The following is a 21,440-nucleotide window of genomic DNA, read 5'->3' as shown; positions in this document are numbered from 1 at the left end:
ACAACAAAAACAAAAATCACAAGGCATGCAAAGAAGCAAGAGTATATGATTAAAAGAAAACAAAATAAACCAATGAAAAATATCTCTGACAAAGATCTAATGGTGGATCTACAAGACAAAGAATTTAAAACAACTGTCTAAAAGATGCATAAAGAAGTCAAAGAAGATGTGGAGGAAGTCAAGAAATAATGGATGAAAAAATGAATTATCAATAAAGAGATAAGCCTAAAAAGGAACTAAAAAACATCTGGAGATGAAAAGTACAATAACTAAAATGAAAAATTCACTAAAGAGATTCAAAGGCAGATTTGAGCTGGAAGAAGAAAAAGCTGGCAAACTTGAAGACACAACAATGGAACTTACTGATCTGAGGAAAAGAGGAAAAAAAATAAAAGAAAGCTTTACACGGCAGCAGAGACTTGTAGGACACCATGAAGAAGAGCAATGTATAAATTTTCCAGAAGAAGGAAGCAAGGAAGAGAGAATATTTAAATACAACTTCAAAGTTTGATGAAACACATGAATATATACATCCAAGAAGCTCAACCATCCTCAAGTAGGATGAACTCAAAGAAATCCACACCAGAACACATTATACGCAAATTATCTAAAGCAAAAGGGAAAATCTTGAAAGTGGCAAGAGAGAGGATACTTACCACATTTGAGAGATTCTCAATAAGATTATCAGCAGATGTCTCATTAGAAACTTGGATAGCAGTGTGGGCTGATATATATATCCAAGTTTCTGGTGAGCAATCTTTTGATATATGTATATATACACACATATATATGTATATATACATGGGTGATATGTTAAGTGTATATATACACACATACATATACATACATGTACCTATATGTATATGTATACCAGCCCAAACTGATTATGTGTGTGTGTGTAAATTTGTAAATTCAAAGTGTCAAAAGAAAAAAAAAAATTGCCTGGGCATGATGGCTCATGCCTGTAATCCTGGTACTTTGAGAGGCCGAGGCAGGCAGATCACTTGAGGTCAGGAGTTTGAGACCAACCTGGTCAACATGGTGAAACCCCATCTCTACTAAAAATACAAAAAAATTAGCCAGGCATGGTGGTGTACACTTGTAATCCCAGCTACTTGGGAGGCTGAGACAGGAGGATTTCTTTAACCTGGGTGGCGGAGGTTGCAGTGAGCCTAGATTATGCTACTGCACTTGAGCCTGGGTGAAAGAGGGAGACTCCGTCTCAAAAAAAAAAAAAAAAAAAAAAAAAGAGAGAAAGAAATAAAGAAATAAAAAATAACAAAAATCCTATCATCCAAGAATCCTACATCTGGCAGAAGTGCCCTTCAAAATTGAGGGTGAAATTAAGACCTTCCCAGATGAACAAAAGCTTAGGGAGTTCCTTATCGCTAGACCTTCCCTGCAAGAAATGCTAAAGGGAGTTCTGCGGTGAAATGAAAAGACAATAGAGAGTAACTTGAAGGTGTATAATGTATAAAAACGTAAAAATTACAAGAAAGGTAAATATGTGGGTAATTACAAAGTTTAGTATTATTTTAACAGTGGCTTGTCACTATACTTCTTGTTTTCTACATAATTTAGAAGACTAACTTTGAAAACATTATTATTCTAAAAGCTAGTAATATTGTACCTTTTGTTTACAACTCACATTTTGTTTTGTATGTAATTTAAAAGACTAATGCATTTAAAAAGTGTTATTAGTTTGTTTCAGACACATAATTTATTTGGTTGGTGCAAAAGTAATTGCGGTTTTTGCCATTAAAAGCAATGGCTTTTGTACCAACCTAATACAAGGAGGTGATTTTGTGACATCACTAACTGAAAGGGGTGCAGACAGAGATGTAAAGAAGCAGGGGTTTTTTTATGTTATTGAAATTAAACTGCTATAAATACAAATTAGAGTGTTATAACTTTAGGATATTAAGTGTAATCTCAGAATAACCACAAGGATAATAGCTATAGAATATACACAAAAGCAAATGAGAAAGAAATTTAAACATTTCACCACCAAATGTCAACTAAACATAAAAAGGGCAGTAGTGCAAGAATTGAGGAACAAAAAGTACTAAAAAATATATAGGAAACAAATGGTAAAATGACAGAAGTCCCTCCTGATCATTCAAGACTTAATAAAGGAAGGAAATACAGACATATGTTACAATATGGAAGACACTTGGTGACATTATGCTGAGTAAAATCAATCAGTCACAAACAAAAACAAATACTGTAGGATTTGTTTTAAATTAGATACTTAGAGTTATTAAAAGCATAGAGACAAAAAGTAGAATGGTTGTTTCCAGGGCCTAGAGAGAAGGAAGAACAGGTAATTATTGTTTTATGATTAGAGTTACAATTTTGCGAGATAACAAGAGTTTTAGATATGAATGGGTGTTGATGCTTGTACAACAATATGAATGTACTTAAAACCACTGAAATGTGCACTTATAATCTTTAAGATGGTAGATTTTGTGCTATGTGTATTTTAGCACAATTAAAACAATGTTCTCATGAAACAAATGAAGAGATGACTGAGTCAGTATTTGTATTTTTGTACAGTATTTATTGGTATCTTGTTTTCTATGTGATAAGGGTTAAAGCCTGCTGCTAAAGATGATGGTTTAGCTAAGATAGGGTATTATATAGATTGGAAGTCAAAATATATTGGTTTTATTTTCCATTCCCTCTATGCCTAAATATGTACTCAGTTTTCCATTAAAAATCAAGTTTTGATAGATACACTGCTTTGAGTGGATTCAACCTCCCTTGGTAGGACATTGGTTTCTTTCTGGTACATAGCATTCTCAAACTATCTTGATTTTCCACAAATAACATACACAATTGTTTGAAGCCAGAATCTCCCCTAAAAATGTCCTTAGGGTTCAAAAGTCGTTGTCTCAGTCAATATCTCTAACACAGATGCCATCAGCTCCTTTCAGGAAGCAGCATAAATGTTTTTGTTACCATTACATACTTATAAGGATACGATTTTAGCCTGCTGAGACCTTTTCCTCATCTACACAATAAAATAACTGAACTAAATGAGCTTGATGTTCTTCCAGTTCCTTTCTTTTTTTTCAATCTATGAGATAAAATTTTATGAAAGACAAACACGGTCTTTGTGTGTACCGAAGATTTGGTGTGAGAATTATTGCAGTGAAAAAGTCCTGGAATCTATTTTATCAGGGTGAATTGTTAAAAGTAAAGGAGAATAGAAACAAAAAAGACAGACTTACTGTAACTATTTAATGTAAGGACCTAGATCCCTTTCAGTGTCCTTTGTGAAATTTCATTACAGTGATCTGTAGTAAGAAGAAACACCTTTCTTTTGTCATCTTTAATTGAAATTGAGTATGCAATTGAGAGCAAGGTAGCACTTACTGGGGGTTCATTTAAATGTTAATTCACAGAAAGTTAGGGGAAAAAAGAGATTATATTCTATACCTGCAGAGACAGGTGACTAGATATAAGAATTAAGAGCAGTTAGTCTTTGGAACTTCAGCTGCATAATCTTGGGAAAATATCTAAACCTCCCTGAATAGTATTTACTGTGAAGATTAAATGAAGTAACAAATATAAAATGTCTGACAATTAGTGGGTCATTAACATACATTAACTCCCTTTTCTTCCGCTATATTATCACCAATATCTTCTCATGGGCACTTACTTATTGCTAAATAATATAAACAGAAAGATTTAATTTTTATTCTGTCTTTTGGAAATTCACTATTGGGCAAAGCAGACATAAAAGAAATAAACAATAACAAAAGATATGGAAGACAGCCTGTCAGTTTCATTTTATTGAATTGTGAACTGAAATTTCCAGTATTTATTGAATAAACGAAAATGATTACATTGTACTAAGAAAATGTACAAACTCGATTGATACAATTAGTCTTATAATATTATCATGACACTAAACTCTACGATCTAGGGGTAAGATAAAGAAAAAGAAGAAAAGTACTACCTACATAAGATAGGACAAACAAGGGATGGATTCTGAGAGTCTAATCAAATTTTGTGTCCGAGAAATACACTCTTTTATTCAATAATTATTTACTGAGCATTCACAGTATCAAATAACATGCTTAACTGTAAAAGAAAAACACAAGATAAAATTAATCTAGTTTTCTTCTTAGATCTGGGAACAAGAAATTAGTGAGGAAAATGAATGAATGAATGAACGAATGAAGAAAAAAACCAAAGGAGAAATTTCCAAAGCAGAAGCAAAGATAAACAGTTGAAATAGAAGAATAAGAGCATGTGTGCACATGTATACTAATAATATTACACAATTAGCTGCCTAGTGGATTTAGAAACTTGTTAAAGATTAGTTATAATAAATTTAAATTGTAGGTCAATACATACTTTCATACTTTTTTAGGAAAAACACCTTTCTTTATCAAGTACATGCTGAATTATTTGGTGTAAATTATGTGTTTTTTTGTTTTGTTTTGTTTATTTGTTTGTTTGAGACAGTGTCTCAATCTGTCACCCAGGGTGGAGTGCAGTGGTGCAATTTCAGCTCATTGCAACCTCCACCTCCCAGGTTCAGGGCGATCCTCGTGCCTCAGCCTCCAGAGTAGCTGGGACTACAGTTGTGCTACCATGCTCAGCTAATTTTTGTATTTTTTGGTAGAGGCAGGATTTCACCATGTTGGCCATGCTGGTCTCTAACTCCTGACCTTAAGTAATCTGCCTGCTTCAGCTTCCCAAAGTACTGTGATTACAGGAGTGAGCCAACACGTCCAGCCTATTTGGTGTAAATTGTTACAAACATTTCTGAATAGAAATTTACCCGGGGAAATAGCTATCTAAAGATACTGAACACTTTTTTATATGTTTATTTCAAAAATGGCTTATTCCAGGGGTGAAATACAGTTGAGATTTCCCCCAAAAAAGTGTAGTAGCCCCCTGGTGTGATTCCGTCCTGAGCGGCTGTTCTTTGGAGCAGCGTTCGTGTACCTCCGTCCGCCTTCTCTCCCACCTAAGTGCGTGCCGCCACCTGATGGAAGATTCGATGGACATGGACATGAGCCCCCTGAGGCCCCAGAACTATCTTTTCGGTTGTGAACTAAAGGCCGACAAAGATTATCACTTTAAGGTGGATAATGATGAAAATGAGCACCAGTTATCTTTAAGAACGGTCAGTTTAGGGGCTGGTGCAAAGGATGAATTGCACATTGTTGAAGCAGAGGCAATGAATTACGAAGGCAGTCCAATTAAAGTAACACTGGCAACTTTGAAAATGTCTGTACAGCCAACGGTTTCCCTTGGGGGCTTTGAAATAACACCACCAGTGGTCTTAAGGTTGAAGTGTGGTTCAGGGCCAGTGCATATTAGTGGACAGCACTTAGTAGCTGTGGAGGAAGATACAGAGTCAGAAGATGAAGAGGAGGAGGATGTGAAACTCTTAAGTATATCTGGAAAGCGGTCTGCCCCTGGAGGTGGTAGCAGGTTCCACAGAAAAAAGTAAAACTTGTTGCTGATGAAGATGATGATGATGATGATGATGATGAAGATGATGAAGAAGATGATGATGATTTTGATGATGAGGAAGCTGAAGAAAAAGCACCAGTGAAGAAATCTATACGAGATACTCCAGCCAAAAATGCACAAAAGTCAAATCAGAATGGAAAAGACTCAAAACCATCATCAACACCAAGATCAAAAGGACAAGAATCCTTCAAAAAACAGGAAAAAACTCCTAAAACACCAAAAGGACCTACTTCTGTAGAAGACATTAAAGCAAAAATGCAAGCAAGTATGTGGAAGCCAAGTTCATCAATTATGTAAAGAATTGCTTCCGGATGACTGACCAAGAGGCTATTCAAGATCTCTGGCAGTGGAGGAAGTCTCCTTAAGAAAATAGTTTAAACAATTTGTTAAAAATTTTCTGTCTTATATCATTTCTGTAACAGTTGCTATCTGGCTGTCCTTTTTATAATGCAGAGTGAGAACTTTCCCTACCGTGTTTGATAAATGTTGTCCAGGTTCCATTGCCAAGAATGTGTTGTCCAAAATGCCTGTTTAGTTTTTAAAGATGGAACTCCACCCTTTGCTTGGTTTTAAGTATGTATGGAATGCTATGATAGGACATAGTAGTAGTGGTGGTCAGACATGGAAGTGGTGGGGAGACAAAAATATACATGTGAAATAAAACTCAATATTTTAATAAAGTAAAAAAAAAAGTGTAGTAAAAGTTTACGTAATTCAGTGAATTAAACTGGCAACAGTGAGATGAGATTAATTTTATATGTGGTATTTAATAGATGTGATGTATATCCAGACTCTCCTTATTTTACTATACTGGCCAGGGAGTTAATGAAAAGACTGAAGTTTCATAATAACTTTATTCTTTATGTCCTTATAGGTAAATCCACCTTTTCACAAGAACCTTGCAATACATGAATAAAAATTGTCAGACCTGGGCTTTAGAGGAAGTTCCCTCATAACAAATTCTGTAGGGATCCAGCCCTACTTATTTTTCCATTGAGACAGACTGTTCACCAAGTCTATCACTGATGGGCATTTGGGTTGATTCCATGTCATTGCTATTGTGAATAGTGCTGCAATGAACATACATGTGCATGTATCATTATAATAGAATGATTTATAATCCTTTGGGTATATACTCAGTATTGGGATTGCAGGGTCAAATGCCATTTCTGGTTCTAGGTCTTTGAGGAATCTCCACAGTGTCTTCCACAATGTTTGAACTAATTTACATTCCCACCAACAGTGTAAAAGCATTCCTATTTCTCCATAGCCTCACTAGTATTTGTTTCTTGACTTTTTAAATGTTCACCATTCTGACTGGCATGAGATGGTATCTCATTGTGGTTTTGATTTGTATTTCTCTAATGATCAGTGATGTTGAGACTTTTTTCATATATTTGAAACACAGTGTTTTCTGAAAGTATATCTTCCTTGTCTATAAGAAGTTTGGAAATGAGAAAAAGAAACAGCATGATATTAAGAGAAAAAAAGTGGGTATAAATTAATCTAGGAGAAACTATTCATTTATACTTTCCCATGTATTAACCATATTGATGATGAAAAACTGATCATCACTATAGAACTCCTTTTGGAAGAAAAAGGTAAGGAGGAGAACAAGACATCTGACTAGACCCAGCCAAGAAATTCTTCTTCCACACAGAGGAAACAAAATATTGAGTCAACTATAACACTTCAAAGAGATTTCTTGAGAGAAAATACTGAAAGTCAATAGCAGCAACACAGATACCATGGGTGAAGAAGGAGGAAGTTGGAAGACCTGTTCACAGTTGCAGGATGTGAGAACTGGTCCTCAGAAACCAAACCAGACCTAAGGAAGGGAGCAAACCAGACCTAATGAAGGGAGTAAAACTGTGTCACACAAAAATAAAGAAAAATAATTAAAATAAAGTGAAAAAGGCCTCTGAGAAATATGAGATTATGCAAAGTTATCAAACACGAAACGCACTGGCATTCCAGGGAGAGAAGATTAAGCAACTTGGAAAACATATTTGAGAATATAGTCCATGAAAATTTCCCCAATCTTACAAGAGAGGTCAACATACAGATACAAGAAATTCAGAGAACTCCTGCAAGATATATACAAGATGACCATCTTCAAAACACATAATCATCAGATTTCCCAAGTTCAGCATGAAAGAAAACATCTTAAAGGCAGCTAGAGACAAAAGTCATATCACTTACAAAGTGAATCCTATCAGACAAATGTCAGACTTCTCTGCAGAAACCTTACAAGCCAGAAGAGATTGTGAGCTTATTTTTAGTATTTTTAAAAGAAACACCAAGCCAGAGTTTCATGTCCTGACAAACTAAGCTTCATAAATGAAGGAGAAATAATGTTTTCTTTCCCAGAGTAACAATAGCTAAGGGAATTCACTACCACTGGACTGCTCTTATAAGAGATGTTTAAGGGAGTTCTAAACATAAAAATAAAAGAATAATACTTGTTACTACAAAAACACATGCATATAGCCCACAGACCCTATAAAGCAACTACACAATCAAGAGTACAAAGCAAACTGCTAATAGCATCATGATAGAACCAAAATCCCTTATATCAATATTAGCCTTGAAAGCAAATAGTCTAAGTGCTTCACTTAAAAGACAGTGACAAATTGGATTTAAAACAAAACAAGCACCAACTTTCTGTTGCTTTCTACAGACCCATCTCCCATGTAATGAGATACACAGGTTTAAAGTGAAGGGATGGAGAAAGATCTATCACACAAATGGAAAACAAAAAAGAGCAGGGATTGCTATTCTTGTACCAGGTAAAATAGACTTTAAACCAACAACAGTAAAAAAGGGCAAAGAAGGGGATTACGTAACGATAAAGGGTTCAATTCAACAAAAATACTAACTTTCCTAAATATACATGCACCCAACATTAGGGCACCCAGATTCATAAAACAATTACTTCTAGATGTAGGGAAAGGCTTAGACAGCTACACAGTAACAGTGGGAGACTTCAATGCCCCACTGACAGCATTAGACAGATTCTGAAGGCAGAAAATTAACAAATGAATTCTGTTACTCAATTAAATTCAGCACTCAACCAATTAGATTTAATAGACATCTATAGAATACTCCACTCAACAACCAGAATATATATTCTTCTCATCTTCACTCGAACATAATCTAAGATCAACTACATGCTCAGTCATAAGCAAGTCTCAATAAATTTTTAAAAAATCAAAATCATATCAAGCATCTTCTAAAACTACAGTGAAATAGAAATAGAAATCAATAGCCAGAAGAACTCTCAAAACCACACAATTACACGGAAATTAAACAACTTGCTTCTAAATGACTTATGTGTAAACATCAAAGTGAATGCAGATATTTAAAAAAATCTTTGAAACAAATGAAAAATAGAGATATAGCATATTAAAATCTGTGGGATTTGACAAAAGTTGTCTTAAGAGGAAAGTCTATAGTACTAAACACCTACATCAGGAAGGTAGAAAGATCTCAAATTAACAATTTAACATTGTACCTTAAGGAACTAGAAAAGCAAAAACAAATCAATCCAAAGCCTAGCAGAAGAAAATAAATAACTAAAAATGAAAGCAGAACTAAAAGAAATTTAGAATCTCAAAAGACTATACAAAGGATCAGTGAAAGAAAATGTTAGCTCCTTGAAAGAATAAACAAAATCAATAGGCCACTAGCTAGACTAACAGAGTAAAAAAGAGAGACGATCCAAATAAGCACAACCCCAAAGGACAGTGGTGACTTTACAACTGATCCCACAGAAATACAAAAGATTCTCTGAGACTATTATGAACACCTCTGTGTATACAAACCAGAAAACCTAGAGGAAATTAATAAATTCCTGGAAACACACAACTTCCTAGATTAAATCAGAAAGAAATGGAAACCTTGAACAGACCAGTAACCAGTTCTGAAGCTGAATCCATACTAAATACCTTACCAGACAAAAGAGTCCCAGACCAGATGGATTCACAGTCAAATTCCACCTGACCTACAAAGAAGAACAGGTGCCAATCCTACTGAAGCTATTCCAAAAAACTGCAGAGGAGAGACTCCTTTGTCATTAATTCTACGAAAGCAGTATCATCCTGATACCACAAATCAGATACAATGAAAAAAGAAAATTACAGGTCAATATTCCTAATGAATACAGACACAAAAGTCCTCAACAAGTTACTAGCAAACTGAATCTCATAGCATATTAAGAAGTTAATCCATCGTGATCAGTATGCTTTATTCCTGCGATGCAAGTTTGGTTCAACATATGAAAATCAATAAATGTGAACCACCACACAAACAGAATTAAATATAAAAACCATATGATCATCTCAATAGATGCAGAAAAAGTCTTTGATAAAATCCAACATCCTTTCATGATAAAAACCCTCAACATACTAAGCAACAAAGGAATATTTGCGAAAATAATAAGAGCTGTCTGTGACAAACCCACAGTAAACATCATACTGAACAGGCAAAACCTGCAAGCATTTCCCCTAAGGACTGGAACAGGACAAGGATTTCTACTCTAACCACTTCTATTTAACATAGTAGTGGAATCTCCAGAGAGAGCAATCAGTTAATAGAATGAAATAAAAGACATCCAAATAGGAAATGAAATGGTCAAATTATGTCTTAACTGATGACATTATTTTATCTAGAACCCCTAAAGACTCTCCCAAAAGGCAACTATCCCAGATAAGTGAATTCAGTAAAATTCCAGGATACAAAAGTAACATACAATCATTAGTAGCATTTCTATACATCAATAGCATTTAAGCTGAGAAATGAATCAAGAATGCAATCCCATCTACAATAGCTACAAAAATAAAATATTTAGTAATACATCTAACCAAGAAGATGCTGAAAGAAATTAGAGATGACAAACAAACAAAAAACCATTTCATGCTCATGGATTGCAAGAATCAATATTATTAAAATGTTCATACTGTACATAACAATCCACAGATGCAACACCATTCCTATCAAAATACTAGCATCATTTTTCACAGAATTAGAAAACCATTCTAAAATTCATATGGAAAAAAAAAAAAATCCAAATAGCCAAAGCAACCCTAAGCAAAAAGAATAAAGCTAGAGGCATCACATTACCCAACTGCAAACTATACAACAAGGCTACAGTAGCCCAAATAGCATGATAATGGTACAAAAACAGACACACAGATAAATGGAACAGAATAAAGAACTCAGAAAAAAAGTTGCACACCTACAGCTGACTGTTCTTCAACAAAGTCAACAAAAATAAGCAATGAGGAAAGGACTTCCTATTCAATAAATGATGTTGAGAACACTGGCTAACCATATGCAGAAGAATGAAATTGTAGCCCTATCTATTACTATATACAAAAAAAATTAAAAACTCAAGATAGCTTAAAGACTTAAAAGTAAAACCTCAAACTATAAAAATCCTAGAAGAAAACCTAGGAAGTATTCTTTTAGATATTGGCATGGGCAAATAATTTATGACAGTCGTCTAGAGCAATTGCAACAAAAGATATTTATAAGTGAGACCTAATTAAACTACAAAATAAACTGTCAACAGAGTAAACAGACAACCTACAGAATGGGGGAAAGTCTTTGCAAACTATGCATCTGACAAGGAACTAATAGCCAGAATTTATAAAGAACTTACAGAAATCAATAAGAAAAAAAAAAGTTCATTAGAAAGTAGGCCAAAGACATGAACAGACACTTCTCAAAAAGAAGACATACAAGTGACCGGGAAACATATGAAAAAATGCTCCACTAATAATCAGAGAAATGAAAATCAAAACCACAATGAGATACCATCTCACACCAATCAGAATGGTTATTATTAAAAAGTCAAAAATTAACAGATGTTGGTGAGACTGTGGAGAAAAAGGAACACACACACACTGTTGGTAGAAATGTAAATTAGTTCAGCCCCTGTGGAAAGAAGTTTGGACATTTTTCAAAGGAGTAAAAACAGGGCCAGGGGCAGTGGCTCAAAGTTGTAATCCCAAGTGGCACTTTGGGAGGCAAAGGTGGATGGATCCCATGAGGTCAGGAGTTTGAGACCAGCCTGGCCAACATGGTGAAACCCCATCTCTACTAAAAATACAAAAATTAGCTGGGTGTGGTGGTTAACACCTGTAGTCCTAAGCCGAGAGTTGTGTGAACCCATGAGAATTGTGTGAACCCAGGAGGTGGAGGTTGCAGTGAGCTGAGATCACACCACTGCAGTCTACCTTGGGCAACAGAGTGAGACTCAGTCTCAAACAACATCATCATCATCAACAACAACAACAACAACAACAACAACAACAGAACTACTGTTTGACCCAGCAATCCCATTACTTGGCATATACCAAAAGGAAAATAAATCATTCTACCAAAAAGACACCCATACTTGTATATTTATCACTGCACTACTCACAGTAGCAAAGACATGGAATCAACTTAGGTGCCCTTCAGTGGTGGATTGGATAAAGGAAATGTGATACATATATACCATGGAATACAATGCAACCATAAAAAGGAACAAATTATGTCATTTACAGCAACATGAATGCATCTGGAGGCCATAATCCTAAGTGAATTAACACAGAAACAGAAAACCATATATTAGATGTTCTTACTTGTAAGTAGGAGCTAAACCTTTGGTACACATGAACATGAAGATGGGAACAATAGAGTCTCCAAAATGGAGAGAGGGAATGGGAGCAAGGGCGGAAAAAGTTCTTATTGGCTGCTATGTTCACTATCTGGGTGACAGAATTAATAGAAGTCCAAACCTCAGCATCATGCAAAATACTCTTACAATAAACCTGTAAAAGTACCCCCTGAATCTATTATAAAAAAATAAAATTTAACAAAAAATAAATTATTTTTGCAAGTGATTTTAGAGAGAATACATATTGAACTTAAGTTAGAAATTTTCTGAAATGAAGATTATATATGGAATGTTCCATTTCCCAGTTTCTCCTCCTCCTTTACTATCAAAAGTTAATTTAAGGGTATTTCTACCCTTTCGAAAACAATTTGAGTTGAGAGAAATTGTACCATATGCTCTGCTTACCCATGCAGTGTAAAGCAAAGTGCTGAGCAATTATTTGGTGGATTTGATCAGTTTTGACAACCAGTCTTGAAATTCAAGCCAGAATCCCCTGCTCTTTCTTCCACAGCAGGTTTGGGGACTGAATTATATGACTAATTAAAGCAAATTTCTACTTTACCTTGGCAATCGCTCACAAATTCTGCACGTGCAAATGACTTTGCTGATCAGCTTTAACAATCTGTGTCATCATTTTACAACTTCTATACCAGAATATACAATCAAAATAATAATAAATAGCAATATTTAAGTTCCACTTGAAATCCTTTGAATTGTCTTTTATCAAAGTCATCCTAGAACGTTAACTTTCCTCAATTCCTCCACCTTGTAGTCACCATGTAGAATATTTGATTAGGGAATCCTAGTCAAATGTATAATCTGATCAATATAAATTGGTTCAAGAACCCTCCTTATTCTTTGTTTGAAGCATGTCAAGGAGTCATGTGGACTAACTGGATCATTTCCATAATTATATAAAAAATACACGACATTCACATTGACAGTAAACCCTTTATAGTAATCTATTAGTGAAATTGAGGTGCTCTAAATAAGGCCATTAACATTAAATAGCCACTGCTTCTATAACAATGAAACCTGAGATATTATCTACAGAGCCTACAAAGGGATGTGCCACTAAATTTAGATGCTCATGAGGGAAAAGCGATCTTTTAAAAATTTCATAATATGTAATGATTGTTTAAACTTAGTGATAAATACACATACAAGAGAAGGATGTGATCTCACATCTGAGATGACAATAAATTAATTTTAGGGCAATTTATATTTCACAGCACATTATGGAGCAGTATTTGCAGACCACAGATGCATACCACATGAGGAGCCTTAAAAGACATCTGTGAGGAAGGAAAAATACTGTTTATATTTAAAATGTTATGTAGTGATGAAATGTCAACCACTCTTAGATGAATGTTTCAAATATTGGCAAAAAAAGAAAAAGAGCTTTACATTCGCTTTTTCCTTTTTCACTCAATATTAATAATATGCAAAAAGTTCCAGCTCATAAATACTCATGGAACAACTAAACAGAGAAATGGATACGGTTATGAGCTAGAAGAGGTAAAGAGAGAAGATCGAGGTCTTGAACTTATTACCTAATGGAGAATGAGACATAATATTAAATAGTAGCTTTATTGATAATCCTTTCTTCAGATTTTTGAAGCAAAATTGAATTCAAATATGCTCATGTTAAATCTTATAGGATGTCACAAATAATTTCTTCATTTGTTTTTACTATAATTTCTACAACGTCCATTGCCAGGGAAATACATGAATCATGTCAAGACCATGAACCATGAGAACTTGTGTTTCATTGCCTCAGGGTATATAGGTCATTGTTTAGCCATATTTGGATCTTTACTGGGACTCTTATAATCCAAGTTATCCAGGTAAAATAAAAGAATCACACAATATATATTTTCATACATCACTCAGGGAATCCATAAAATAGCTGGGCTTCTTCTTAAAAACCTAGTATTATGTAGATAATTTAATAACCACTGTTTTAAGAATTTACAGTTTAAAGGGAAAGAGGGGAAACAAAAGACAAAAGGAATCCATGTGAGATAAAACAATTTAGAAACTGTCTATCTTATAGGTTGACAAATATTGCAGAAGACAAAAATATCTCTGTGTAAAACATTTTAAAATGCTTTATTTTGTTCATGGAGTATATGATTCCCTTACCCCTCCACATTAAATAAAGTACTTTGTTTTTGCTAATATTTAAAATGAGCAGGTGCCATATGTATTCATCCTTTTATTTATTCTTTAGTCCTCAATAAATATTTGTGAGATAAATGAAATAAACATCTTTCAGTTTCTTAGCAGAAAAACAAATCTTTTAAAATGGTACTAATTATATGATTGTTTGACAGTCTAATGATTTTTTTGTGTGAGATTTCCAACATGACTTTTAAATTACTAATATGCTCTATGATTGATCAAATTTTGCAAAGTAAGCCAGGCAAATGACAGGGTTATCATCCCCATGGATATGCTGAGAGCCATGGTCATAACCTCCTTCCTTTCTTAGCTTGTACTCCAGAAAGTCAATCAGTTGGAAATACATCCTCATTTAATCAGGGATTATTTCAAACCTCATGTAAACAAATTTTGTATGGAAATAAAAATAAAATTATTCCTTTCTTTTTTTTGTTTTGTTTTTTTTTCTCTTTTTCACTGTTGAAATAGTTTTAGGGTTTGGATGAGATTAAAGAGAAGTAAAGCATGGAGTAAATGTAGAAAACAAAGACCACAGAAGGCATGCAGGAATAAAGAGGGATTGAGGGGAGAAACCAAAGGGAAAAGCAAAGGGGGAAAGGAAAGAGATAGCAAATGATTTCATACAGTTTCACGTGTATATTTTTGCCTCATAATCAATTTATTTGTGATATAATATTCTCTGTAATACTCTAAGCATTATTATGCATCAACTTTTAAAATGAGATTTCATTAATTTATAAAATTACTAACCTTCTTTGGTACAATTGATCTGGGCTTCATCACTGAAGTCACCACAGTCATTGTCACCATCACAGGTCCAATGGCCTGGGATGCATCTGCCACTGGAACATCTGAACTGATTATCAAAGCAAGAGTGAACACAGCCCACCTCATCACTCCCGTCCCCACAGTCGTCATCTGGAAAGAAACATCAACATGAGGCAGTGAAACCTGAACCATGAAGAAAATTTTTCTTATGAAATATCTAACTGTTTTGTTGTTGTTATTGTTGTTGTTTGAGACAGAGTCTTGTCTGTCACCCAACCTGGAGTGCAGTGGCGCGATCTCGACTCACTGCAACCTTTACCTCTTGGGGCTCAAATGATTCTCCCGCCTCAGCCTCCCAAGTAAGTGGTACCACAGACATATGCCACCACGCCCAGCTCATTTATTTTGTATTTCTTTAGTAAAGACGGGGTTTTGCCATGTGTTGGCCAGGCTGGTATCAAACTGTTGGCCTCAAGCAATCCACCTTCCTCGGCCTCCCAAAATGCTGGGATTATATACGTGAGCCACTGTACCCGGCCATTTTATTTATTAATTTTCTTCCTATATACAGGTTTTCTTTTTTTTTTTTGAAAAATGAATGATAATTGAATCAGTGGAACAACATTTCTTATAAACAGTGGAAGAATTATTTTCATCTTCATATTGCTTCTCCTTTGATTTAATATCAACTGCTAAACTGAGAGAAAAAAAACCTTGACTTTGGATTTTGAAGCTTAATTTTTACTCCACACAGAAATAACTAATCACTGACTGAATGCATCTATGCACCTCGAAATAAGGAGGTAATGGCGACTGTAGGAATTTCATGAAATGATACAACCAATAATATAATTATTGTGGAAGATTATTACTTAAACCTACAATTTTTATGCCCTATAGTTTATAATTCTATCTTCAATACCCTTCCTTTCTCCCCATTCTCCAACATGAGAACCCACTGTGTACCCCTCTTCCCTTGGATCCTCTGTATATATTTGTACTTGGAAACTATTGTACAGTATCATTAGAAATGATTTATATTCTTTATTAACAACTATTTCAGGAGGGAGAGGAGAGAAATGTGAAGTAAAATTAGACCAAATTAAAATAAATGGGTGGGAATGTATTGATTCCTATATAATTCATTTACCTGTACTTGGCATAATTTAGCATAGTAATACAATTGAATATAAGAAAAAAATACTACTAGAACGTAAGAGGAAACTGACAGAGTTGAGACTGTCTGGGTAATTCCATAGCAATGTATAAGCTTCTCTTCCTGAGGTTACATGCATGTTTTAGGGAACCTGAATTGTCCAAGTTATTTCCTCAATTGTCCACCTTACTACATGTTTGTAGAATTAGACCATGTCCAACATAAACATTTGAAAAACAAATCTCTATCACAGATCCATGGGGCAAATATTGAGCTCCATTATCTTTAATGCTAATTCCCACTGATGTGCCAGCTGCCCGGTCACTACTTGTTTTAGCCATTGGTGTTGGCTCTTTGAGCTTCCCCTACAAAGTACCTCTCAAGAAAGCCAGGCAGTCCAGACCACCAAGCCCCCAATCAAATCAGTGCTATAGAGTGAGCATTTGGTACTTGCCAGAGTCGCAGTGCCATTTGCTGCTAATGCATCTTCCACTTTTGCATACAAATTGTGTTAGTGGCTCACAAGTTGGGAATTCTGTGAAAGATATAAAAACGTCCAAAAGGTAACATGTTATTGACTGTGCATGACTTAATTTGTATCATTTGCTAATGTGATCAGAACTCCTTCCCTGTTCTCTACAAAGGCACAGAGGAAATGGCAGATAAACAAACACAGTGACTATAACTTCCTGAGGACATAGGACTCACATACTTTTATTATATTTTAAATGAGTGCTTTCCAGTGACTGAAAGCCTAGGAGAATTATTTGATGAAGGAAGGATCATTTGGATTCATTATACCACTAGAAAAATGAATAGATGTCAACTCCATGCACCAAGGGACTCAACATTCACTCAGTGAATAACAGCTAATGGAGCTGTACACTCTGGAGCTGCAAAGTAATGTGTTTATGCTTTAACAGAGGAAGGCCTTTTCTGAATACAGAGAGCCAAAGATGGAAAGTCAGATCTCGCTCTGCCTCTGAAAGATGTTAACATTATAAGGTGAAAGTTAAAAAAAATAAAATAAATGCAATAAAATCATTTAGGTAAGCCAGTATCACCTAGTTACCAAGAAAAGTATGAAATCTTAGTCTATGAAAAAAAAAAAAAAGTGAAAACCTGAAAAAAAATAGTAAAGAATTAGATTTTAAGATGAATTTTACACAATTAAATCAAGAGACCTCCTTACTAACCTTTAGATAATTATAACAAAGAGGGGTAGAATTAGCATAGAAAAAAGAGTTTGAAAAAGATAATTAGCCAATCTGAATATCAATACATCTAAAAGACAACATTGTCACAATAAAATCTGATAATCAATAGCCAAAAAAGAGGGGTAATAGTAGTGAGAGAAAATATAATTGCTGAACACTTTATCCAAGGAATTTCGAATTGCTTACCAATATGTCCCAGGAGAAAGTTTTATTTTCTCTAATTCATATATGGTGAAAGTTATTCACCTAGAGTTTATTTAAGTTGCTCAGTATCAGACCTTTAAGCTTTCAGGAGAATATGAATAGCATTACGAATCTTCACACACAAGAGCTCATTTAAAAGATACTTAAAGAAGAAAAAGAAGAAATAAGAAACTATTGGTTTAATTACACAAAGATAGAAAAAAATAGACCTATGGTCTATACATTTTTTTTTTTTTTTTTTTTTTTTTTTTTTTTTTTTTTTTTTTTTTTGAGACAGAGTCTTACTCTGTCACTCAGGCTGGAGTGCAGTGGTGAGATCTCGACTCACTGCAACCTCCGTCTCCCGGGTTCAAGCGATTCTCCTGCCTCAGCCCCCCGAGTAGGTGGGACTACAGGGGCCCGCCACCACACAGGCTAATTTTTTGTATTTTTATTGGAGATGGGATTTCACCATGTTTGCAAGGATGGTCTTGATCTCCTGATATTGTTATCCACATGACTCGGCCTCCCAAAGTGCTGGGATTACAGGCGTGAGCCACTGCCCCCGGTCCATATTCTTTAATTGTTCTTGTGACAGTGGAAGCCAATGACATTTTGTGACTGTTTTTCCATTTAAGACAACTGACACAGAATCATAGAATATATTTGATGGAAGGCAATGCAGAGAATACAATTTGAAAATATTTACAAATATTTTACAAATATTCTCTGCATTGTCTCAGGGCTACTAAGAACAACTGATGGCTGAACAGGCTTGACTTCGGGTACTCAAACTTCTTCAACCAAATCTATTCAAATGTTACCCATCAATCAATCAATCGTTTCAATTTTGTAGTTTTGAGCATTATTTTATTTTGGAGAAAAATGTATGAATAACAAAAATATATTTCTCTGCTTAAAAAACGGACTAATTGTGTCCAGTCGTTTTAGCTATAAGGCAACTGAAACTCAGAGAAATTAGATTTGCCTAATGATACATGTATCTCCTTAAGGAAAAACAGGTCTTAGAATTCAGTTCATGAAGCTTCCCATTCAGCACTTCCACCATACTCTATTACCAATTTCCTATCTCACTTTCCCTTATCATCCATGAATGTACCCACATTGTTATTTTACTCTCCTCATATTCTTAGCATATACTAGGCATAAGGTTTAAACATTTCTCATACATTGTTTCATTTTGCAAAGGAGTACTTTCTTATGTTTATCAGAAACGTGTCTCTAAATACTTTCACTATTTTAGGATTCAGTTAACAAGATTTTGTCCATGTCAGCCACTCCTTCATAAGTTTCTTTCGTTTGTTCCTTAATAAGATACTGAGAACTTACATTTATGTTTCAAGAATCAGCACGAAAGTTGTCTGAAATATGCTTTTTTCCTTAGAAAGAAACTGTTTAGCGGATGTCCTGCAATGTAGAAGATGTACTGTAGACAAGAGTCAGGACATTTAAGTGAACAATGCTGGATATTTCCATCATTTAGAGTTTTTTATTATTATTATTATTATCTTATTTCTAAATTATATAACACTGTCAACTTTTTATTTATTTTTATAGGGCAGATTGTACCAAGATTCACCTAATCACTTCTGTGACACTTTTCTAAGGTTTTTTCCTGATAATTTCCTCCTAAGAGTTGAGGACTTCACATAGTACTCCAGGTAGTTAGTTCTGTACAAAATTAGGTTACTAAGTATTTTCTTAGTACATTAACTAATGAAGTACATTGGTGATAGTATTTTAGGAAATGAGAATTTCAAGTGATATTACTGTAACTCCTCTAGAATGGTTTACATTTTTACCTTAAAATCTATGACATTTTAAAGTTTATATTAGTACGGTTCTTGGCAAATCACAAGTAGTTGGAATTAATAGTAAAAGAGGAGCAAATTAATTTTGCCTGACAGTGTAAAGACTTACTTTGTGTGTTATCCTAAATGTAATGCCTGAAATTAAAATTAGAGGCTAGAATATTCACCTCCATTCTTAAAGTAGTGAAACATCAAATCAACTTGGGGCATGCAAGGACTCTCTCTAACATGTAGCAGAGCTGGGAAGAGAGAGTCAGTCAAGGACACCAGCAGAGACAGCCAATGAATGGTCTTCAGATGGTAGCCATCTTTTATATTGGTAACTTGTCCAGTGACAAAATAAATTGATATTACTTCACAAATAACATAAAGAGAAAGTGGCGGCTTCATACTCGATCTGATGGATTTGGCTGTCTTGGTTACCTGTTTATTTACTTTTAAAAAGCAATTTATTTGTGTGAGTTCACATCTAAGTACATTCATCTAAGGTACTGACATTTGAATGAAAATTATTATAAAACTTAACAAATTTGTATTGTTTCATGATTACCAAAATCACACCTTAAGATACAAATTTTAAGATAAATTTAACTTTTTAAAAACCAGACAATGTCATGAGAGCCTAAATGTGATGAAAAAAAAAAAAAAAAAAAAGGTAGAAAGGAGGCAAAGACTTATATCAAAAGCTATCCTGCAGAAACCCAACAAATAAACAAATATTCTGTCATGTAAGGGGAAGCACTAGGAAGAAAACTGAAAATGCCTAAAGGCATAATGTTAATCAATACTTCTAAGGAAGTTTCTTTTATTACCTAACGAGATATTGAGAACTTATGTTTATGTTTCAAGAATCAACATGAAAGTTGTCCAAAATACACTTTTGTCCTTAAATAGATAATAACTGGTTAGTGGATGTACTGTAGTGTAGAAGATGTACTGTAGATAAGAATCAGGGCATTTAAACAGAGAATCAACTCAAGTTTTGGTTCAAATGAGTAAACAATAAAACGGGGACTCAGATATGTTGAGATCTAATCTTTAAAAATAACATTACATCTTTTTTGACTCTATAATAAGTTAATTCTAAATTTTGTATCTTTCTTCTATAAACTTAGGAGCATATTAATCAATATTCCAAGTTTTCCTAAGAAAAAAATATATCATCCTAAGTATCTGAAAACTTTTGAAACTGATGGTATTTCATTGGTTAGGAAATTTTCCATGTAAGTTTTAAAATTATTTCCAACTGTTAGATTTTAACACTAAAAAGCAGTAAAAAAATGAAGTGGAAATTAGCTCTGAATATATAAAAAACATTCTCAAACTAAATTTAAAAATCAAAAATCCAATACATTCAACCTCTAAGAAAATGAGATATTCACCTTCTGCCCACACTAAATTAAATATAAACACATATAATGTAAACATGTGCTTAAACAATTACATATTATATATGACTTTTTTTTTAATGATAGTTACATCATGTCTCTTATTGTTAACCTTATAGTCTGACTTAGCTTACGGAGAAAAATTCCTGTAGAGAAAAACATTGAGAACCAGAATAAGGCTGAAGGGAAATAGTAAAGAGAGTAAAGTTATTATTTGAAGAGAGACATGTACAGGAGAAAAGTTATTAATGTTTGATTTCTGTTTCATTCTCAAAGTACTATAACTGAGTAAATCACTCAGTCTGCCTGGTTTCAGACTTCTGGTTTATAATCTTATCTCTTGGGTCCTGTAAGTCCTAGAGATCAAGAAGTCAGAAGATATATCATCTAGAAATGCATAATATCCTGAAAGCATTTAAAGTAGCAAAAAGTAGGGTGCACCACTTCAATAACTCCTGGGGTTATCACAGCATTACAATAAATCACAATAATTGATTATTGTGCTTTAAAAACCTCTTAAAATACATTTAACACTTTTCCTGTTCTTTCATA

General features: G+C 34.2%; 1 protein-coding gene and 1 pseudogene across 2 annotated transcripts in view; one reads left to right on the top strand and one right to left on the bottom strand.

Annotated features, from left to right (window-relative positions):
- The window catches only part of LRP1B (LDL receptor related protein 1B), a 2,016,348-nt gene that overhangs the window by 763,539 nt on the left and 1,231,369 nt on the right, over positions 1–21,440 (bottom strand). Inside the window, exons 19-20 of the mRNA XM_030916410.1 lie at positions 16,723–16,803; positions 15,095–15,262 (exon numbers count right to left, since the gene is read on the bottom strand). Coding sequence (XP_030772270.1) covers positions 15,095–15,262; positions 16,723–16,803 — 249 coding nt within the window. The remainder of the gene's footprint in view (positions 1–15,094; positions 15,263–16,722; positions 16,804–21,440) is intronic.
- On the top strand, positions 4,913–6,176 carry LOC115893209 (annotated as a pseudogene). The gene has a single exon (XR_004053186.1). The product of XR_004053186.1 is annotated as a nucleophosmin pseudogene (transcript).

Source organism: Rhinopithecus roxellana, chromosome 14 (genome assembly GCF_007565055.1).
Source record: "Rhinopithecus roxellana isolate Shanxi Qingling chromosome 14, ASM756505v1, whole genome shotgun sequence".
Classification (NCBI taxonomy): domain Eukaryota; kingdom Metazoa; phylum Chordata; class Mammalia; order Primates; family Cercopithecidae; genus Rhinopithecus; species Rhinopithecus roxellana.
Note: the sequence above shows the minus strand (reverse complement) of the source record. Positions and strands in the feature narration are given on the sequence as shown.